The 23405-nt window shown below is 45.8% G+C and overlaps 1 protein-coding gene across 8 annotated transcripts in view; it reads left to right on the top strand.

Moving 5' to 3' along the window:
• Window positions 1-521: 521 nt before the first annotated feature.
• SLC24A2 (solute carrier family 24 member 2) overlaps window positions 522-23405 on the top strand; it is a 790353-nt gene continuing 767469 nt past the window's right edge. For 5 of the 8 annotated variants that reach the window (XM_085634443.1, XM_085634491.1, XM_085634484.1 and 2 more), the window contains exons 1-2: window positions 4178-4314; window positions 17659-18763. In XM_085634443.1, coding sequence (XP_085490569.1) covers window positions 17819-18763 — 945 coding nt within the window. In that variant the 5' untranslated portion in view covers window positions 4178-4314; window positions 17659-17818. Of the gene's footprint in view, window positions 879-3984; window positions 4091-4177; window positions 4315-4344; window positions 4619-17658; window positions 18764-23405 lie in introns of those variants that run through there. The other 3 variants (XM_085634455.1, XM_085634470.1, XM_085634461.1) reach the window with 3 other exon arrangements.

Here is a 23405-nt window from a genome sequence, read left to right on the forward strand (position 1 = left end):
AGGGAGATGGAACGCCTATGTGTGTACGGCGCCCACACCACACTCACGCACAGACATAGCGTGAACGTGAGCAGCCTATGAAGCGCGTTGCTATTTACAGTACCTTGCCACCTTTGCTATATTTAACATATACTGTGGAAAAATGAGCGTCAGAGGGAATTGCCACCTCGAATGCGGCGAATTGCAGCACACCTTTTAAATTAAGATATGATGCAGGTGTGCAGTAAAAAACAGTTTAGAATCCGTTTCCGTTTCACACAAATATGCACTGTTGTGAAACAACAATGCGCGTGTTTGCTGACTCTGTGCCCGTTGCTCTCTTTTAACAACCGTCCAATGCAAACCAATCTCAGTTCTTGACACAGGAGTTACCCTAAACCGCGATTAGCATCCCCGTCAATTTTCATTCAAATGTGCCGCCTAGGTCGTCATGGCAACCCCCCACCTACTCGGCATTAGCAGCATCAGCACCATCAGCACCCTTGCTCCCCGGATGTGGATTCTGCTGCTGGCGCGCGCACTGTGTGTGAGGAGAGTGGTGTTGGGCTGACCGGGTGCAGTCCCCCGCCACCCCACCTTTCTCACCACATCACCTTCTGTTGCCCGTCTCGATAACACGCACCTGATACTTGCAAGGGGGAAAGCGACGAGAGAACCAAAACAAAGGACCGTTGTTTTATGGTATATAGGTGCTTGTTTCCGAGGATGGGCTGACGTCCGCGAGAGCTGCCTGGGAGGGGCACCCGGGGAGTTTCTGAGTGTGAGAACCAGGGCTCGTGCCTGGGCGGGTCCGAAGATGAGTACGTTTGTAAACTGCATGCATGGTGTTCGTGGCTATCTGCAGGACTTCATCGTCCAATCCCACTGGCTGTCAACAGGTGAGACCCGGGTTTCAATAAAGTATGTGATGTCAGCATGCGCGCGCTCAGGTCGAGGGCGTTACCTGAAAAAATATAGGATGTCTGCCCTCAGCTCTGGGGGCAGAGGGGAGGGCGGTATTGGAGGTGAGCAAATACGTGGGTGACAGAGGTGGGCCTGCACTGCACGGGATACACCGATTGGGGGCGCTGCAAGGTAGGCAGTTGAGTGGAGGATATTTTAAGTGGGGCAATTAAGCCTATGTTGTTGTAGACGGGCATCTGAAGTGGCAATGTGGTTATAAGTTACTGCATGAACAAAAGAATGTCTGAATAGGGTATTGCACATTGATAATTGCTCAGGTGGCATTGAGATGGGTCTTTGCTAACCTGGCAACCTCAGTGGGCAGTTTCGTGGATGCTGCAGTGGGTGGGTAGTTGTGTTGGCAGTGGGCGGTTGAAAGGTTGGCATTGCATGCACGGTTGGCTTGGCCAGAGAATAGTTGGGTGGAGTACATTGAAGGCGGATTGTCATGCAGGAAGTGTTGTAGTTGGTTACGTGAAATGAGTGATATTGTAGGTGAGCATCTGTGTGACCTTGAGGTGACCTTGCAGCTCTGTACAAACTGTAAATAAACGGGCGTCTGTATATGCAACATTGGAATCGGATGGTTGGGAGATGGCATTGCTCATATGTGGTTGAAGAAGTGGTACTTTGGGTGGATGGTGGAGTGGACTGTGGGTGGGCAAAGTAACTTCATAGGTTGTATTATCAGCTGACAGTTGAACGAGAGGTAATGAGTGTGGGTACTTGGAGGTATGACCTTGCCAAGGACTAGTTGGGTGTGTTGCATTGGTAGAGGAAAAGTTATATGATTTTTATTTTAGGTGGATAATTTACGTGGGTGGTCTAGTAAGTGGGGATTTTACATGGCCTTGAGATGGTATGGCAGTTGTGTATTTATGGGAATATGGTGCATGGCAATGGCACTCTATGTAGATAGTTTTATGGGTGGTATTTTAGATGGGCATTTAGATGGGTTTTGTTGCAGATAGGTTCACGTACGAGAGAAATTAATTTGATAGGGGGTGGCATTGTATCTGGGTAGATATGTGGGTGGTGGTATGATTTGATGATCAGATGATACTGTAGGGATGGTATTTTACCTGAGTTGGGTAGCTGCATTGTTTTATTGTTGGTAGTTCGCTGTACCGAAGGCAGCTTCCTTCATTAGTTTCATTTTGGGGTGTATCTGTGTTACTAATAGTGTAAGTGGGTAGTTAGATAAGTGACATTGTAGAACAGTGATCTTCAAACTTTTTAATGCTGCTCCCATCCCCCAGCGGGGAAAAAAATAATCGGGCCCCCACAGAATTTTCCACAATTATTCTATTAAATTGGCAATGTTTACATATGTCTAGACTTATTTAAACATTGCAGTTCAGTTCTGTTACTGTTTTAAAAAAGCAATCAAATACATGATTGCCATTCTTTTCTGGTCAAACACTAGGTTATAGGGGGACCCCTAAAAGGATGGAGGTAGAGCAATAGGGGAAAATCAAAGTTTCAAGAACAACGGTCTGCTCTACCTATATATTTCAAAGAACGCAATGAAGTCGTTAAATACATGTACCACTCCAGCTATACCATGTGCTCAAGCAAGAAAATAGAAGTAAATTATTTAAACAAACATTTTATTTTTGTTTTGCTATTATTCACAGATTTAACATACGTGTATAAATCATGTCTTTACATCATAAAATATATACAACAATAACACTGGCCCTCAATGGTGACGATTCCCATGGACTCCCTTTCATACAAATCATTCATACAATCTCAAACTCTCATAGACCCATGCAGGCCGTGAAGACACACTTAACATTCATCAAAGATTATACCTAGGTGTGATGCAAGGTTCCTATACAAATGCAACATAGAACAAAAATGTTTTCCTTTCATAAAGCAATTGGGTTGCTGGTGTATGATCCAAAACGTATAAAGATTTGCATCAAAAGTTACAACGTAAATAAATAAATAATGTACTTATATTTTCTTGCTGGAGCACATGGTATAGCTGGAGTGGTACATTTATTTAACGGCTTCATTGCGTTCTTGGAAATAGATAGGTAGGGCAGACTGTTGTTCTTGATACTTTGATTCTGTTCTGGTCAGGCAGGCCTCACTATCCTGTAAAAGTATCTGCAGTGTGCTCTTTAGAAATGGGGGTGGGGTTTTGAAGAATATTTGGGGTCCCTTCCCTTTTGACACCTTCCCTCAGCCAGATTATAAATGACAAAAGATGTTAGTGATGGCCCATTGCACAGCGGCTTAGTCCCTCTCAGTTTTCTCAGCTTAAAACAAAGCATGATGCTTTTTTTTGCCTGAGCCTGGCGCCCCCCTGGGATCACTTGAGGCCCCCCTAGGGATGCCCTTCCCCCAGTTTGAAGACCCCTGCTGTAGAGAGAAATAGCTTTATTGTTGGTGGCACTGGTGTTATTGCATGTATGTGTATCTATGTTGCTTTAAGGGTAGTGCCAAAGTGGGCAGTTCAGTGCGTGCTGTTTTACACAGGTCACTAGCAGGTGGCTCTAGGGGGGTAGTTGTATCAATGGCACTGTGTGTGGGGGTGCTTCCATGGGCGATGCTGTAGGGATTTGTATTGCATGGGTGTCGCTGGAACTTGGCATTTTCTGGTGCGGGTTTGTATCTGGTTATCTGCATGGGTGACTGAAGTGTGGAATATGATGGTTGTGAAATGGGGCTGTTGTTAGATGAATGATAATGCAGGCAGCGGGTTTGACGAGTTGTATATTAAGTGGGTAATTGCGGGTCCCATGAAAGGTGAATAACTTCATTCTATGTCAATATATGTGCTTATTCAAGTTTGACATATTTCTAAAACACAATTAAGTATACAATTATTTAATGTTTTGCCGATGCTCATAGATTTTAAAACCCATAGCAATACAGAATAGTATAAAGAATGTAATTAAGGGTGGGCAGTTCGAAGTCGCTTGTATTTGTGCTGAGAGCAGCGAGTGGACGGACGTGGCGTGTGCCCCGCCAGCTGTCAGTGGGTTACAGTGGACGGAGGGGCGGGTGTGTGGCAGTCCTAGCAGCGAGGGTGCATCGGGTTGGTCGTGCCTCTCGGATGGATGGATGGTGTGGCTGAACCCTGCTGGGAGAAGAGAGCTGGTCAGATACTGGAAGGAAAGGGAGGCAGTGATCGGTGAGAAGCGACAGATTGGGCGGGCTGGGGAGAGGGCGGGCCGGGAGAGAGCGGGGGCGGGGCGCTGGTGGCGGAGGGCTGGCTGATGGTGGAGGGAGTTGGCGGCTGAGCGGAGCGCTGCTGAGCAGGTCCATCTCCCGGAGCTCCTGTCCTGGTCTGGCCGGGAGAGGCTGCGCACCCCGCGCGTCCCCCAGCTCCCCCGCCGGAGCACGCAGAGCCAGCAGGTGAGCTGAGAGGGGTGGAGGGGGCAGGAGGGGGTGACACTGGCCGTGGTACATCCCCAGCCAGAGGAGACAGGTGTAGGCGCACTCCAAGGACAGACAGCATGGGCCCTGCATGCACCCTGGACCAGTACACACAGCGCGGACTGGAGGATCACGGGACCTAAAATACACTCACTGTACAGTCAGACTCTACTGCAAGTTGGACGCCAAGTGATGCTCTGTGCACCACACGCACAGTGTTTGAGGACTCCCCTTCGATCCGTGCACTTCTGAGGTTGAGACATCCATCCATCCACCAGTACAGGTGAGCACCGGCGCCCGAGGCTGGCGAAGGGAGAGCCGGGAGCCGGCCACGGAGAGCAGCGTGGGTAAAGACTCGGACCCGGGGCGTTCTTCAGGCACACGCCTCACCAAACACAGGCACCATTCACCAGACACAGGACACCCTCTCCAGACAGAGGCCATCCCTCAACAGGCACAGGACACCGCTCACCGGACACACGACAGCCTCTCAAGACAGAGGACACCCCTCAACAGGCACGGGACACAACTCATCAGACACAGGGCACCCTCACCTGACAAAGGTGCACCCCTCACCAGAAACCCTCACCAGAGACAGGACACCAGAGGCATAGAACACTCCTCACCAGACACAGGACACCCTCTCCAGACACCGGGCACGCTTCATCTAACACAGGGCACCATTCACCAGATACAGGACAACCTCTCCAGACACTGGACACCCTTCACCAGACACAGGGCACCCTTCACCAGACACAGGACACCCTCTCCAGACAGAGGTCATCCATCAACAGGCACAGGACACCGCTCACCGGACACACGACAGCCTCTCAAGACAGAGGACACCCCTCAACAGGCACGGGACACAACTCATCAGACACAGGGCACCCTCACCTGACAAAGGTGCACCCCTCACCAGACACCCTCACCAGAGACAGGACACCAGAGGCATAGAACACTGCTCACCAGACACAGGACACCCTCTCCAGACACCGGGCACACTTCATCTAACACAGGGCACCATTCACCAGATACAGGACGACCTCTCCAGACACTGGACACCCTTCACCAGACACAGGGCACCCTTCACCAGACACAGGACACCCTCTCCAGACAGAGGTCATCCATCAACAGGCAGAGGACACAGCTCACCGGACACCCCTCATCGCCATGTGCCTACCCTCCCCAGATACAGGACACTACCTGCTCATCAGACACAGTACACCCTCTCCAGACAGAGGACACCCCCAGCAGGACACAGGACGCCCTCTCTGGACAGAGGGCATCCCTCAACAGGCACATGAAATCCTTCAACAGGCACAGGACACCGCTCACCAAACACAGGACACCGCCCACCAGACACAGGACACCGCTCACCAGACACACGTGTCCCAACTTCATACAGAGGACACACTTCATTAGACACATGGCACACCCTCCAGATACAAGACACTGCTCATCAGACACAGGACACTCCCTCCAACAGCGGACATCCCTGAACAGCCACATGGAATCCTTCAACAGGCACAGGACACTGCTCACCAGACACAGGACACCCTCACCTGACAAAGGTACACCCCTCATCAGACTCACTTTACCAGGCAGGCCGAGGACACCGCTCAAGAGGCATAGAACACGCCTCATCAGACACAGGACATGGCTCATCAGACACAGGACATGGCTCATCAGACACAGGACATGGCTCATCAGACACAGGACACCGCTCACCAGACACACGCATCCCCTCTTTAGACGTAGGATACCATTACCAGACACCCCCATCAGGCACATGACACCACCTACCAGACACGGAGCACTTCTCACCAGACACCGGTCACGGCTTACCAAATACAGGACGTGCCTCACCTGACACAGGTCACTTCTCACCAGACACAGGACTCCATTTACCTGACACAGGTTACTGCTCACTAGACAAAGGAACCCACTCACTAGACACAGAACACCCTTCACCAGACACAGGCCACCGCTCACCAGACACAGGACACCTCTCACTAGACATAGAACTTGCCTCACCTGGCACAGGTCTCCTCTCACCAGACAGAGAGCACCCCTCACCATCACTATTCTGTCTGGACCCCCATCGCAAGGCACAGAGGGGCAGGGGTGAGGCACATGAACACTGCATACTGCGCCCCTGAAAACCCACGCCAGACACAGGAACCCCATGCCAAGGCACTGCTCCCCATTTGCACCCCTCCCAAGGCACTTTCATGCTAACTCTCCCTCACTCTTCCGTATAAGACACCCTCAATAAGGGGTACGGGCACCCCTTTTCAGACACAGAGACATCGTTCAGCAGACACAGCTACACCTTTCCATTCGGTCAGGCACCCCTTTCAAGGCATAGGAACACTCCTGAAATTACAGGCCGCATCCATGCCAGACACAGGAGCACCGCTTATCAGACACACGGCCATCCGCGTCAGACACAGGCATACCCCTCACCATTCACAGGACCCCATTCCGAGGCACAGGGGCACTGCTCTACAGTGACAGGCAGCACCCCTCCCGTGACGCATTTCCACTTTCACAGGAGCCCCTCCCTCGTACAGAGGGAACACCCTCTAGATTTCAGGCAGCCCCCTTCTCCAGGCACAGGACATCCTTGCAAGACACAGGGACATCGCTCCAGGTCACAGGGACACCCCTCCCCAAGCGGAGGTCACCCTTATAAGTACAAGGATACCCCTCCCTAAGGACATACGGACCCGCCTCAGGCACAGGGCACCCTTACAAGGCACAGGGACACTGCTCCCTAATCGAGGGCACCACCCCGCTCCAGGCACAGGGCACCCTTTCCCAGACGACTCGCCACTCTTGCAAGGGACATTTCATTCAGGGTTACCCCCGCAGCACTCACATGGACCCTTCCACGGTTATAGGAACACCCTTCAAATGCACAGGCACAGCACTCCCCAAATACAGGACGCCATTTCGCAGACTCATGGACAATGTCGCCCACAGACACAGGCTTCCCTGGGCACAACTGTCCCTTTAGAGAAGAGCGAAACCACCGCATCTCCCTGGGCCCCGCCCTGGGCAAGTGGTGGGCCGCTTCCTCGGATTTAGGGAAACATAGAATCTCCCACAGAAAGGTCAAAGATTCCCGGATGTTTTTCTTGCCACCCGGTCCTGATGCAGACACCCTGTCTCCCGGGGGCACTGCACTGCGCCTGTGCTGATGGGTGCAGGCATGTGCAAGCCTGCTCCTCTCCCAGGCATCCTTCATCCCTCTCCGTGCCAGGGCTGGATGCGGCACACCAGCACCCTCCGTGCCAGGGAACCAGCGGAAATGGACCGTTTGTTTCACCGACAGAGGCGTGTATCATAATAACGGATCTAGACGACGTCCTGTTTATGGCACTGATGAGTTTTCCTCCCACGAGACGCACTTATCCCGGCGATGCGCGGATTGCGCACCTGTGCCCGTCGGCATATACCATCCGCCAACTTCTAGGCGGTTGTTTCTGACAAACGCGAGTCACCAGAAACAGAGCGGCTCGCTTGAAATGCCTTAGTCAACTTTTAGAATACAGAAACACAGAGCTAATTAAAATGTTTATCTCATTTGTTACGTCAGCGGGATCCAATGTCCCTGCGATTATGAAACTGGGCTCTTCAGGATTAAAGGGGCCATCCGGTGTAGAGAAAAACACACACAGCTCGGTTTGCCCAATCCTGCCTGACCAACGGGCAGCAGCAATATTCTAGAATGTTTGATGATGTCAGCTGTGTTTTGATGTCTATTTCAGTGGGTAGTTTGTGAAAGACTGAGTGTCCGGCCTTGATTTCACCTCTGCGTCTGGAATGCACCATCAGGCGCTCCTTGGCTCTTTATCTCATTCCAGCAGATTCGTTTTCCTCCCTACCTTCTCCCTTTATCACCGTTTTTCGTCTTTCCTTTGCCCAGTTTCTCTCTTTTGTGTTTTATAGTCTGTTAAGTTAAAATGAGTGTTGTTTCCGAGAAATGAGGGCTGGTGAGCCACGAAAGGAACCACCGGCTCAAATTAAGCACTCTACTGTAACATCGTTCATGGGGCGACCTCTTTCAATGAATTTCTCCGACAGCGACTATAGAAGTGACAGTGGAAATGTCTTTGGGAATGACTGTGGGATTCGGAAGGAGCGATAGAGGGACTGACTGTGGGGCTATCTGAGTGTCTGTGGGAACAATCCCGGGATTCTCTGTGGGAGAGACTGCTGAAGAGAGGGTGCGAGCGATTGTGAGATTTATTGTGGAAACGACTCACGGAATTACCGTCTGAGTGACTATGGGAATGGACGTGGAATGACAGTGTGGATGACTGATGGAGTGACCAGTGGAATGATTTTCGAAAAGTCTTGTGTGAATGAATTTCTGACCAGCTGTGGGGATACATTGATGAATGACTTTCGGAGCGCGTGCGCGACTGACCTTGAGAATGACTGCGCCAGTGGTGGAGGGAATGACTCTGAGCTCAGTGCAGACCCTGCGAGGTGAGATGGTTTTACATTTGTGGATGTTATTTTTGAGGGGAATATTGAGAAACCAATGCTTGATGGCGACATTTTCTGATGGCTGACATGCCAAAAGGCAAATAAATGCCTCAACCTTTGGCTGATACAGTTGGTCTCAGGTGTTTTTTTCAAAAAATAACTGGAAGAAATGCCCGTTTTAGCCAAACAAAAGTATTTTTGTGAACAAAACAAATCGAGCAGTATAGAATGTAAGATGGGTAGGTCAGGTGTTGATAAAGGGTGTTGTTCCCCCCTCCCACCAAAGTCTCAAGTGATGTCATGAACAAAATGAGCAAAGTGCGACCTCTCCGTTTATTGGCCTGCTGGTTCATGGCAACCCGAAGTGGAAAACTCCACGGTATTGACCAGGACATTCCTTGCCAGCCATGCACACCACCAGTCACTGTCGCTGGACTATAGTGTTGAGGTGGCTTATTCAGGGCTTAATTTGAGGCGGTGCTTTCCGGTGCTGGCACAGGCACTTGATTGTCAGCACCGGCTCTAGTGACAGCCCCCACACATGGTGTGGCTGTCTGTCTAAAATTGAGATGAGCACAACAAGTGAGTTTAATAAGTCACTATACATTAAAAAGAATAACAGCCAATGCTCGTGCCATTGTTATAGCTTTGGGGGGCCAGGAATAGACCGAATTGTCACACTGGTAGGAGTGCGATGGTTAGTACTCGTGTTGGTAGTGTCATTGGCAACACTGGCAGGGGCTATGGGTGGTCCAGGTCGCAGTGGCCTCCCGAGAAGGGCCCTGGCACTTACTTCTTTTACCAATTAAGCACTGCTGCTTATTTGAATAGAGGGCGTGTCCATGCAAATGAATCTGCCTCCCTTGCATGGCCAGTGCTGAATGCAAAATTGGTGCCAGGGAGGCAGTGGTGGAATGATGCACATAATTAAGAATTAGACTGTATATTGGTTGAATTATAGGTAGTGTTCACAGGTTTCCATTGGATAATCCCAAAATTACGAGGGTTTGATGGGTCCTGGAATAAACCACCACCCCATCCTCAGAGTAGGTGAGGTGAGAAATTCCTTAGTGGCACGCCACTCGAGCACCGACGATAAATTATGTCCCGTCCAGTTGAACAGGCGAGTGGGAAGAGGCACATTCCTTCTTTAATCCCCTTCTACTGTCATGTACCACTCAGAGAAATGTTACAGTCCTTCAAACGTGTATGTGAGGATGGTCGTATAGTCCCATATCCAAAAACCCATTGGTCACAATTGGATCCAGTAAATACCATTTACAACTGGAATTTACAACAGGGTATCACAAACAGGAACTTGTTTTTTTAAGTGAACATAGGCTCTGTCAGAAATAAATTTTTTAGGTCGAGCCTGGGCAGCACATGCTCTGCTGTGAGGCATGCAGCATTGTAGTATGGCTTTGAAACCCTGCCCATATTTTTAATTGGTTTGTGTCATTGTCCTTCATAAACACTGGCTTCTGAGTCGTTATTGAGCTTGCTAGTCCCTCCTTGGTACCGCCTTGTCTCATTTGTTACCTTCCATAACGACTGGACCTTTTACTTGTCTTGTTACACAGTCTGGTTTATATTGGCTGTGAGCACTATTTTGTTTAATGATTTTCCCCTATTCCACCCACTACGTCGCTGCACACCACCCGCTTTTATTTTATTTACTAATGGCGGTCCACTTTAACTGTAGTGGCTGCGTTTCTTTATTTCTTTATTTTAGCAGTGCGGTCCGCTTTAAATATAGCGGCCGCGCTTACTTATTATTTTTTGTTTTGTTTGTTTAGTAGCGCCCATGCGTCTCTTTACACATTCATGGAGGCCGCGCCCCTTTCTTTAGACAAGCCGCACCTAAAGAAAGGTGCGCGGCCACTATTAAAGTGAAAGCGCGGCATGCACGCTTTAACAAAAAAAACTATCTGTTTGTCAACTTGACAAACCGATGCATTTTTTTTGTCAAAGCGCCCAAAAAACGGCCCACACACTGACCTCTCAGATCAGCCCTTCGGGCACTGCCTGATTGCCCAATAGGCCAATCCGACCCTGCTGTCAGCACATCACTACAGTCAGAGAGACAGAGGCAATGACTTAAAAAAAAGCATTTGCAATGCCATCGGTCTCGCATTTGCAAGAGTTTAAGCTATTGAAAGGGCAATAGCTCAAACTCTTCTAAATGCGAGACCTATTGCATTGCAAATGCTTGTTTATGGTACGTTGAGGTTTACTGTATATATTGACACCACTGAAGCACATCTCAGCCTTCTCCTGTCATAGTTTCCAAATTCCTCACTGTGATTGTTGGGCTCCTGCAATCAATCTACCTCCCCTGTCCAACCGTGATCTTTACAAGTGTCACTATCGTAGCACACAGTCCCCCCCAAAGCACTTCAATTGCACTTTAAACCCCATTTGGGGGTTAGTAAAGGGGATTTGCAGCTCAATTGAATTCGCTCTGTACCGTTATTCACTGCATTTAATTCTAGACGGTTTCAGGCTTGTCAGAAATGATTGAAAGGCTTGGGACCAAGGCATTTAGTGCCAAATGGACACATCTTCTGTTTTTGGCATGCGCCAAAAGTATTTGTTTGTGAGCACTAATTAAGAGAAATCTTGGCATGTGGTCCAGCTAGTGGTGTGGCCAAAAGTTGCCTCATTATTAAAGACGACTGAAGGCTTACTTATAATTAAAAATCTATAAATATATTTATGTGGGTATAGATGCACATGTGTTCTCTTTTGACCAAAGGTACCCAATCACTTGTTTTAATTACATCAAATGTGTGGCTAAAACAGATACCATTCCACTAATCAGAGTTTTCTAATTATATTTCCAATTTATACGTACATCTTTTTTAATTTCTTATTTTTGCAGTTTTATTCGAGCGCGATCTCAATCCGAAGGTACTGTAGTGCTATACATGAGTACCAGTTACATCACACAAGTTCATGTTTTTTTATTTTTAGGTTTTAGCCACGGGAAGAATAAGTGATTTGCCCAGAATCACAGGATGTTGAGCCGACGCCGAGACTCGAACCTGGTTCTCCTTTTCCAAAGGCTGCAGCTCTGTACATGACAACATCCCTTCACTTGCTAATTTCCAATAAGTAAATCTGCCAATTGACCCTAAGCTGGAATGAAATTTCATTTGTTCACCGAGCTTTCAATTAAGATATGTTAATAGAAAAGTAGACCATGAATATCTAAAATTAGGTTAATTTTGTTTGCAGCTTCGGACAAAAAATGTTAAAACGATTACATTCAAAGCACACATGGAAAAAGGTACCAGCCATAGTTTAACAAGACCGACATACGTTACTTGTGAAGGAATTCATATTATTTATTGAAGATAGAGTACTATAAAAAGGATAAAACCTAAAATAATCTAGCAAATTTTTTTATTGAAGGACCGCGAGAGCATGCCCTTTGGCAAAATGCCCCATCTGACGCCATTGTCGCCACCATGGTGACTGTTCTGAACAAATTTCCCCTTTAACCGTTGCTAGATTTCTTAAAAGGCCCCGACGAGCTGAGGAATTGGTGAGGAAAGGGGATATCTGAGCAGGATTGAGCAAATGATAGCATAAAGAATAGTAGTTAAGTTAGGTAAGTAATTGCCCATTCATTCCTATTTTGTCTAATAAATTATCACTCCCTCTACAAATTGGCTTCATGCATGACTGTATGTCCTTTAGGTGTCCTCTAAATACATCTCTAGCCTGCACTGGCTGCGCCAACAATGGTGACTACTAAAGACTTTCAGCTAAAGCGAGTGTTATCCTGCACCGCATTTACCATAATGCAGCTGGGTAAATTGTGTACCTGTCGGTATGACAGGCAATGTGCTCTCTCTCTCTCCTTTCTTGATTGGCTCCTTGTGTCATTGTTGGGCTGACAAGCTCATTGGGATGCACCTGTGCTCTGGCAGTGGTCCAGACACCTGAGAAGACGGTGAGCAGCATTGTCAGCACCCTACACTTAAATGTTACTCTCTACTGAAAACGACAAATATTCTTAAACACGGGTCTAGAGATAAACAGCAATTCCTGTGTCAACAATGGTGACTACTAAAGACATTCAGCTAAAGCGAGTGTTATCCTGCACCGCATTTACCACAATGCAACAGAAAATTGTGCCAGTACATACGGTGCCACAGTTAACATCAGAGAGCAGCGGTGTAATTTGCATTGATTGGGCGGAGAGTAAATCAGTGTTCATATGAAAAGGAAAACAGCCAATCCTGCACATGGACTTCATTGCAAGCAAAACTTGATTTGGAGTCATGATTGAATTGGGGTTTGCGGCTGGTGCTTATTCTTATCTCCATGCCTTTGCTTCTGTGATGTACTCTATCTTAATGGAAGGATTGTAGTGCTTCCGGCCCCATCAGAAAGAGTCTATTACTATGAATGAGCTGGTTACTGCTACATGGTCACACTGTCTATGCAGAGGGAAAGGGTTTGGAGATACCCAGGTGACAGTCCAGAGATTGTCTTTTTCAATTACAGTAGAGTATGGGCCTCTTGCCAATGACCCAAGCGTTTATATAGATCAATTTAGCTAGTGTTATCTTTAAGTAGTACCCAACACCGGTATCCAAGGGTACATAAGGTCTTTCATTTGTAACTGGATAGGAAATATTGTGTAGGGTTCAACCCACTATGGAAGCAAGAGCTGTACCAGATGAATCAAAAAAGTTCCCCCAACCTAATGCTGCTCCTATCTGCCACCGCCGGCTACAGATTTCAGAATCTTGCTATTACATATCTAGACTGTCCCCTAGTGCAGCTTAAGCTTGATATCTCCGAAGTGCCCTCTTCGTCATCCGGAAGTAGGTTCACTAACATTTAACGCAACACAACACAGCAGGTCAACTTGCTGCGTTGTGTTGCATGAAAGGAGAGAGAGCAGAAAAGCACCATATCTACTAAGACATGGCACACTTTTACTCCCCTCTAGTGCTAACGGACTGCGTGCTGACCAGCAAGAATGAAGGCACTTGGGGCTGTGCTGCAAGCGATACCTTCCTGCACAAAACATCCTTTAGAGGCAACTTACTCTTAATTGTCTGTCCAATCAATGCAAATCACACTGCTCCTGTCTGATGTTAACCATGGTACCGTATGTACTGGCACAATTTTCTGTTGCGTTGTGCTTATTGCAGTGCATGATAACACTCACTTTAACTGAGTGCATCACACATAAAGATTCTCGTTATGCCTCTCTGTGGCAGGCACCATTTTGGCTCAATCTCAGGTTTGCTGTCTTTACTAAATCTGGGATTGTGTCAGCATTCCATGGGTGGATGGCCATGGGTGAAATGCCCATGTTCCACCCAGGGACCTCGAAGCCGTTGCAGTGCATTACATTTCTTTACAAAGTCACGAAAGGCGGTGCACATATACCCGGCGTGACTTTGTAAATCCCATTTTTCAAGGACTTGCATTGTCATGCAAGGACTTGCGTCACACAAGGAATACGCAAGTCCTTAGCAAATCTGCCCTCTAGATTATGACTTAAATTGGTTGCACTTAAATATCCAGATTTTGATCAAGCATTGGGAAAGAAGATAGATGTGTTATGGCAAATGCATTATAACCACAAGGTGTATTTGCAAACCCCAGGGCTATCCTTGAGGCATTGGTGGGGGGCAAGGCTATATATTTAGGGTGTGCTAAACAAAAGAGATTTTTGAACCTAAACTACCCCTCACAATGTAGATAAGGTGTGCTTGATGACTCTGGTAAGAGTGAAAGGTCTGGAGAAGCTCACGTCGATAAAAGATCAACTCTGTGACATTACCCACAAGTTAGAGAAATACTCCTTTAAGTGCTATCAAGTGTACTTTGAGAAGGGTGAGGACTATCTATTTGCTGTTCTATTACTGGGGAATTGTGCTGTAAACCTCACAAATGAATTTCAAATTTGAGTTTTTCAACCTTGTTTCTCTCTTGGTGTTTAAATACTGAGGCAGTGAACCTTCTCCTCAGCACACCACTATGCAGGCTGTGGTTGTCCACCACTCCTTTTTTTTAATCACAATGGACTTTTCTTAGATCCTGCATTCTGACATGGCCAGTGCCTATGTCAAGGGAGTGATTCCAGAATGTCACTGTCAGAATCCCATCTGACCAAGTATTATGTCCTAAAGATTGTCTACAAAAATATCACATCATTTGTGTAGAAAATCTACACCCAATGGAAAGATATTTTTGTAAATTATATTTAAAGCACAATATTTGTGTCAGGTGAAATGTATTTATAGGACATTCTTCTGACAAATAACCCAACCAAGGCCTAACAGCCCTAACCTTGTTTTAATGCATCTGTTGGTTCTGCTGATAATCTCTTAGTTTTTGTCTTGGATCTTGGTCATGTCCTCTTTAAATTATCAAAATCTGACCTTTTGCCAAATGTTGATCTCAGTTCCTCAGTGTGTGCCAACTAACATTTCTCCATCATCCTGATTTGGATTGACTATTCGTTTTAGTTTCGCAGTAGTGCCAGCATGTGGGACTGGGACAAAAGAGAGTCTCCTGATATCTAATAGTGTAAGGATTTTGTAACTGGATACACAGTGTTCTCTCCTTTTCCACTCGCTAGGCATTTCCTTTGTTAAAAAAACACCTCTCTGAAGTCTTTAAACTTTATGTCCACTTTCTTGTAAATGTAAATGTATGTGTCTTGTAAAGCGCACTGCTGCCCTGAGGCGTCCTGGTGCTGTAGACCGCTGGGGAACCCATCCTGGCTATCCCTGTGAGATGGTCCCATCAGGGTATCTCCAAGGTGAAACCAGGCATCCCCAGTGAATGTGGGGGGCCGTTGTGGAGATGAGGCAAGCTAATGCCCAGAGTTGCCGAGTGTATTCCTGGTTAGAGTAGGTACCGAGGCAAGAATTATCGAGTCCGTTTTGACCCTGGTCCACGACCCTGCCACGTCGGGAATTGAACCCTGGTCCTTGGCTGATTCTCTGCTTACGGATCTGCCACCTCTAACCAGTGAGCCACACCTCTCCACCTTGTCTGACATACTTGTCCTATCATACATCCCCTATCTGTTTCAATGAGATGGGAATTCTATTTCTCAGGTATGGGGTTCTCTGCTTTTCAGGTAAAAATGTTTCCACTGATTCTGGCCATTTCAACAGTGAAACTGTAAGGTGTAAATTCTAAACCTGAGATCAAGCCTAGTTGCCCAGGCCTGTCATAAGAGGGTGGCAGAGGGATAATTTTTCCCCAGGCACCACGTTTTTTTGAGGAGTCGGACACTCATGCTGCAGAATATTTATTTATTGATTTATTTGTAGATTTTTTTTTTTAAGCTGCCATCTTTATTTTCGAGGACGCATCAGCTAATAAGACTAATGGTTTAACGACTAGAGCAGAGGTCCTCAAAGTTGGGGGACCACATTCAAGTCTCAGCAGGGACTCTCAACATTCTGTAATTCTGGGCAAATCACGTAATCTTAATCTCAGAAAATTGGGTCATGAATCGTAGGTGGGTGGCGTCTCGGAGAAATACTCAAGAAATGTATTTGTCCATATGAAATAAAGAAATGCGGTGCTTATGAGATAGGGAGAACCACCCCAATCCCTAATATGTTCGCGAAGACAACATAATAATGTACAGATCAACCACCAGCACATGCTAACATACCACGTCGATAACAATAAAGATTAGCGATAGTATTCTTTTTTTCTTCTTTTGTCCAGTTGTTGATCTCTTTAGCCTCATAAGCCAACACGTGTTTAGTCACTCAATGGGAACATATCTTGCAACTTCCTCAGGGCTAAAGTTTCTTCCAAAATTCCTTATGATTGGTTGTAATTCCGTACCGCTCTTTTAGCTTTATAACATGTGATACTCCTTGTCTCTATGTCAGTATAGGACCTGTCACACTTTATCAATGTATAGGTTCATCAGTAACTTTCTCCACGTGTAAAGTATACCTTTAAGGTTTGTTCCCGTTCCGGTACGGTGTATCTCTCTCGGTATGACTCGCGGCGAGTACGCTGCGAGCCATACAGAGAGAAAGAAAAAAAAGAAGACTATTGCTAATCTTTGATTATTATTATCAATGTGATATGTTAGCATGTGCTGGAGGTTGATCTGTAATTCACGTAATCTCCCCGTGCCTAACAAAAATGAATGTGTCCATCTGTAATGCAACTGCTGCTCGTGTAAAGTGCTCTGATACCTTCAGGTCGAATTTGCGCTATATGAAACAATACAAAAAATACTCCTTTCATTTAAGACTATCAACAATGATGCAAGGCCCACCCCCTTGTGTGGCCTACTTTTCATATAGACCAATTATGATAATGTCCTGAGAAGGTAAGACTGTCTAGTGTGCTCCCTTTCTCCAAGGCAACATGACTCTCCTTTCCTCCTCAATGAGTGTCAGTTACGGAAATCTAAATGAAAAGGGGCGAGACAGCGTGCATTCCACACCTGTACACCACTTGCCAACTTCTTGGTGGACCATCAAAGTAGTCTTGAGGGGCACTGCTGTGGCTAGTTAGGACATCTTTTACTGCCTCAGCACATATCGCAAGTGACCTTTGTGGAAATACTTTCTGATAGCTTCATGTGAACAGCGGAAATAAAAAAATCATTAACTCAACAGTGTACCGCTCAATGAGCATTTGGTCGCACATACAACTGTTTAACACCGCGTTACTAGAATAATAAAAAGAGTGGTTACATGTTATGTTATTATCCTGGCAAAAACTGGACCAGTGTCTGTGATAATGCCCTGAAATGTCTAGTATAATTTGATTAAACACCATTTGCTAATAGTAAATCTTTATTCTTTTAAGCCTGAATGTCGAGCAGTCTCCGTGTCAAGCCTACGCAGACAGCGCCGGAGAAGGGAACTTCCATGCTCTTTTGACTGCAAAATCCAGGAATGAAAAGATGACAGAGCTGTCCATCTGCGTTTGAATTCCCAAAGGAACAGTGTCCGTTGGAGGCCATAAGATGAGCCTTGGGAAGGCTGCTGCCGGTGGTATCCCGGAAGTACCATGCACAAAAGAGACATCGCTTGGCCGCAAACACAGTCACCAGTTTGTCCGGAAAAAATTAAAGCTCGCTAGGATAGCAGGCCTTTTCATTAGTGTAACAGCCATTAGCACTTTGTCCTTCTCATTTAGTGCCTTTCTGAAGATAGACCCACAGGGAACAGAACTGACCTCTAGCCTAGCTAGCCAACAGCCAGTCCATGGACATCAAAGAAGTCTTCTAGATTTTGCAGAACTGACCCAAAATGGCGCCCTTGAAGCACCTTCCACTTTGAAACTGGAGTCTGAAAATGGCAACACGACTGAGGCCGCCCACCCCGCCAAAGGAGATTATCCAGAAGACATTTTCTCCCTTGAAGATCGAAGGAGGGGTGCAGTGGTCCTCCACATCTTTGGAATGGTTTACATGTTTATAGCCCTGGCCATTGTCTGCGATGAGTTCTTTGTCCCTTCACTGACCGTCATCACTGAGAAACTGTCTATTTCTGATGACGTGGCAGGCGCGACTTTCATGGCGGCCGGTGGCTCGGCTCCAGAACTCTTCACCTCCTTGATAGGAGTTTTCATCTCCCACAGTAACGTCGGCATAGGGACAATCGTCGGCTCGGCAGTGTTCAACATCCTCTTCGTCATTGGAATGTGCGCGCTCTTTTCCAGAGAGGTTTTGAACCTGACCTGGTGGCCCCTGTTCAGGGACGTCTCCTTCTACATCCTGGGCCTAATAATGCTCATCTCTTTTTTCCTGGATAACCTCATCACCTGGTGGGAAAGCCTGTTGCTGTTGTCGGTTTATATCATCTACGTGACGTTCATGAAGTTCAACGTCCAAGTTGAAGAGGTGGTGAAGAAGAAACTCCACCGCAACAAAGTGGTGAAGGTGACGGCAGCATCCACTGAAGCAAAGGTTGGTTTGTTTATAATCTCATTTTCAGTTGAAGTACAGGTGAGATTACACGTGGACCACGACAGGGTCGGATTGGTAACGCGGGCACTCAGGCAATGGCCGAAAGGCCGGAAGCCGAGTTCTAGCTGTGGACTGCATTTTTTGGGCAGCCTGGGGGCTGTCTGTGCTGTTAGGATGCCGCCAGCGGCCCAGTGGGTGCCTGAGTGGCCTTTCTAGAGGGAGATGGTCAGAGGTATCACTCCCTTTCTTTCGCTTGGCCGACCCCTTAATGCATGCTGATTGAGCGGGGGAAGGGGGCCTGAGCAGAAGTGGTCTCACTTGCATTCATGTGTGGCTCAGCAGTGTGAACTAATCTGTGCATTTTTTTTTTATCTAAGTGAAGTTAGTAAAACATGTCCCCCACCCCCTTTCTTTTCATAAAACTTCGCTGAAGCAGTGTTTTGCGGAAAGGCAATACGCAAATGTGGGCCACTTTTTTTTGGTGTGCCAGGCTGATTTTTGTTCCCAATCCAACTCTGGACTGCGACATATATTTGCAAATTTTTTCTTAAGTGAAATTTAAAGAAAGCACTGTCTTAAGCGAAATGTATTTTTTATAGCCAAAAATGTTTGTTTCATATTTATCAAATTAAACCAGAGGAGCACGTGTTGCTCGATTATATATGCAGGACGTCATTTCCTTTCTGCTCATTTAAAACATATATATAGGAATTTGTGAAAAGAGAAGTAATTAGACTGTTAGTTTACAGATGTGAACTTGCTTTGCCTGTACCACGGGACACACAGTCTGGTCGTGTTATCCCGCCAGAAATAAAAGACTTTAGCTTGTTACTTTTGCAAAGTTCGTGAAATTATGCACAGCCAGAAATAAAGTGAGAGGGGTGCCTTTATTTATTGTTGAAAGAATATTTATGATTCAGCAAATTCCAGATGACCATCTGTCACTGTCTATCATTGTTTGCCTTCTGTAGAGGAGCAACTTACCTTGTTTTATGCGCCTTCGTGCTTTTTAAGAATGTTCAGGAATGAACAGCGACACTTACTATCTATCTCCATAACACAGTACCATTGAACGTTTCATCATCTTTCATAGATTGCATTTCAATACGTGCACAGTCATTTTAGTATGACACATATCACGCAAGCGCAAGAGGCAGCATTCTCCAGTGGGCGCAGTTGTGTTTATGTTGCATGACTTCAGAAGTGGGAGGTACTGTACAAAGCTGGGAGGTACACCCTACAAAATCCAAGTATATGGTAACTAATCCGCATAGATCTTCTAGAGGCAGCATGACCATTGAGGGTGGCTCGATTGAACGAGTTAAACATTTTGACTGTCTCAGGGTAAGGTTGTTCGAAACCCAGTCCTGGGATGCACAATTGGAAAAGTGTCAATCTACCTTGACTCAGAGAATGATACCCATTATAAGGAAATTTAAAGCTACCTCATGAGGAGCAGTGACACCAGTACTAAATATATATATAGCGCTACGCTATGCGGTGGGTGCAGCTTTGTATGGGGCAGAATTATTGGGGTTATGCAGATGTATCTGTCCTTACACTAGTGGAGAATACATTCATTAGGGGATTTTTTCAACTTACCCCTGAGTCCTCCCATATACCGTTGAGGCTGGATTTAACACTACACTGTATCCACACGGTTGCCTCCCTAAAACCATTGACGTATTGGGTGCGACTCTGGTCAACACCAGAGTTGTCTCCATAAAGGGAATCGCAATTGAATTGATTGCATATGACCGGCAAGTTCGCACCCCATGATTAAAACATGTCAAAAACTATATGAAGTGGTGAAGATGGAAGCTTTATGGAATGTCCCAGCAGAAATCTTGAAGAGTGCTATACTGGCACTGAAACAAACATATTGCCTCTTAAGCTAGACGATTGTATGTTCAGTTTAGATGTGTTTTCCTATCATTTACCTCCAAATGGGATAAGCCAGAGGGTTCCTTGACACACTGTCCATTCTGTCTGGATCTAAAAGAAACAAAAAAGGGCACCTCTTCTTTTTCTGCCCTAGATATGTAGTCCCACGTTAGAACTGTATTATTGCAGTGTGTAAGCTGTTGGGTGTGAGGCATTATTGGGAGGCACTGAGATTACTGAAAAGTGACCCACGGGAAATAATACCTTTTGCAGTGGCCAGATTCTCACAGCGGGCCTGGCAAATTAGAGTAAAGGGTCTCCCTGGAGGTAAGCTTTAGCCTCATGTGATACGAGGAGATAAAACTGGCATAATTATATGGTGCATAATGACTGTTATTAGGATACATAGAGTATGCTGTATCTTGCCCTTGATAGCTTTTTTAAATGGTGATATTGGAGCTTTATAAATTGCAAATTTATCTGAACTTTTTTTTTTATTATTTATGTTTTATGTATGTATCCAATGTATCTCAAGTTACTTTTGGTCAGCTGTATACCTATTGTGTATATGTCGGACTGGATGTTGCATTTTTTGTGATGGTTGTATTGCTTTTAAGGCTTTGCAGCTGAAATAAAGTATTAATATATATACTGTACAAAGCCTTAGTTTTAGGCTTAAAGGGACTCATTACACGTTCCTTGGGCTCTAGCCAGTTATGTCCTTCTTGGCCCCCGAGTAACTGACATCAGTGGTACCGCTAACCACCAGGTGAGGGGAAAGGTTAAATAAATAGGGATAACTGGTCAAACCCTGAGGTACCAATGAGAAATGAGGAACTGCTGGGGGAATCGGACATTCTGAGTCAATTTCCCACAGGCAATCTCTCTTCAAATTCAACCCTGAGATTACAATTGCTTTCACCTTTCTCTGGGGTAAATGTATCAGGTAGGCGGTAACTCCTCAGAATCAACCCAGAACTCATCATGGGGCCCTAAATCGTAGAGTTCGAGATGGTTCTAGTTGTTGCAGTTGTACCCTGGCTGGTAGCTAGTAGAAGCAATCTGATGTAGCAAGTCGCTATCAGCACAGGCAGACAAAAGCAGTGACCAATAAGTAATAATGTGAAGAATTATGCACCAAATATGGAGGCACAAACTTATGCTAGCGGCTCATTGTGTGTTTCTGACCTAGTGTGTTTAACTCACTCATTTAAAAACTTCAAGTAGAACCAATCAGTGATGTCACTGGTAATGTCATCAACGGCACCTTTGGTGATATTACATGCGATGCCATAAGTAGTGTCATTCGTGATCCAATGGATACATCATTTGATCCATGTTGTTGTCTGTGATGTTGCACGTGGTTATGAGAAGTACACAGGGGACTAAAGCTGCATCCTTATGGGATTTTGAAGGTTCTGTGTAACCTTTACTACCTCATCGAGCAAATTTGTTTCGCTGGAATTCTAAGGTTTTTGTGTTTCCATAATGTGTCCCTATTGTTATGTAGTAGAATAGTAAGCAGTTCATGGGTCATGTCATGTCATTGTGATGTGATTAACCTGACACTGGTTCTGGAAGTTTGGGAGACAGTTGGAGCTGTGTCTGGGGTTGGTTGACTGTACATCTGGTTCATTATCACATATTAGAGCATGTTCAAATGTGCGAGTTCAGCATGTCTGATGTACAAAATACTCTATTTTAGAGGTGTTAGTTCATATAGACAATTGAAAATGCACCTTTACCCAAGAACAAGGAACAGTTAAGATCCTTTTTAGGACTTGTGGAGTACTACTCCAAGTCTGTTGTGCATTTTACTGATAAAGTACATGTTTTTACGATTGCTATTGAAGAAAGGAGCAAAGTATGGTGGTCTGACGAATGTCAGCAGACATTCAATAACATAAAGAAATCGATTGTCAGTGCTAATGTGTTGGTACCCTTTGAGCCTACAAATAGGTGGATTGTAATAACAGATGCAAGTAGTTATGGTCTGGGTGCGGTGTTCATGCAAGTGCACAAGGGTTGTGAAAGAGTTGTAGCTTTTGCATCACATACTCTGAAAGGAGCGGAAGGTACATAGATTTCAATTACGAACTCGTCATAGACCACTAAGAGATTTATTTACTATGCAGGGTGCAGGGAAAACAACACCTCGCATAACAAAATGGTTGTATCAGTTACAGAAATTTACATTCAACATTAAGAATGTGCCTGGTTTTGAGAATTTGAATGCTGATTGTTTGTCTCAGTTGCCCTTAGATGACGATTCATGTTGTGAAGAGGATGATTGAATAGTAGCGGAAATAAATAATGATTGCAGTGGTGCCTTTGGGAAGAAGAATGGAAAAAGAATTTAGCCAATGATGAAATTATTCAATTGTTGATTACTAAACTGCTGAATCAAGGGAAGTTAAGTCAAGAGGCGAGAGCAAGGCTAAGTGAATTTTTACCAGTATGGAAGGAATTGTAGGTTGTTAAAGGCGTTGTCAGGAGATGTGACAGGTTAGTGGTACCAGTTACTCTGTGTCACAGACTAATGAAATTGTTGCATGAAGGGTCTGGGGGCATGTCAGCAATGAAAAGGAAGGCACGTAATGATATTTGGTGGCCTGGAATGGATAAGCAGAATGAGAGATTAGTAGTTCGCAATTACAGGCTTTGCATGTGCAGTGGCAAAACCCATAAAGTGTCAGAAACATCCACTGTACCTGTGAAATTTCTTGACAGGGTTTAAGAGAAGGTTGGTATTGATATT

This window comes from Triturus cristatus, chromosome 2_1 (genome assembly GCF_964204655.1).
Source record: "Triturus cristatus chromosome 2_1, aTriCri1.1, whole genome shotgun sequence".
NCBI classification, from domain to species: Eukaryota; Metazoa; Chordata; class Amphibia; order Caudata; family Salamandridae; genus Triturus; species Triturus cristatus.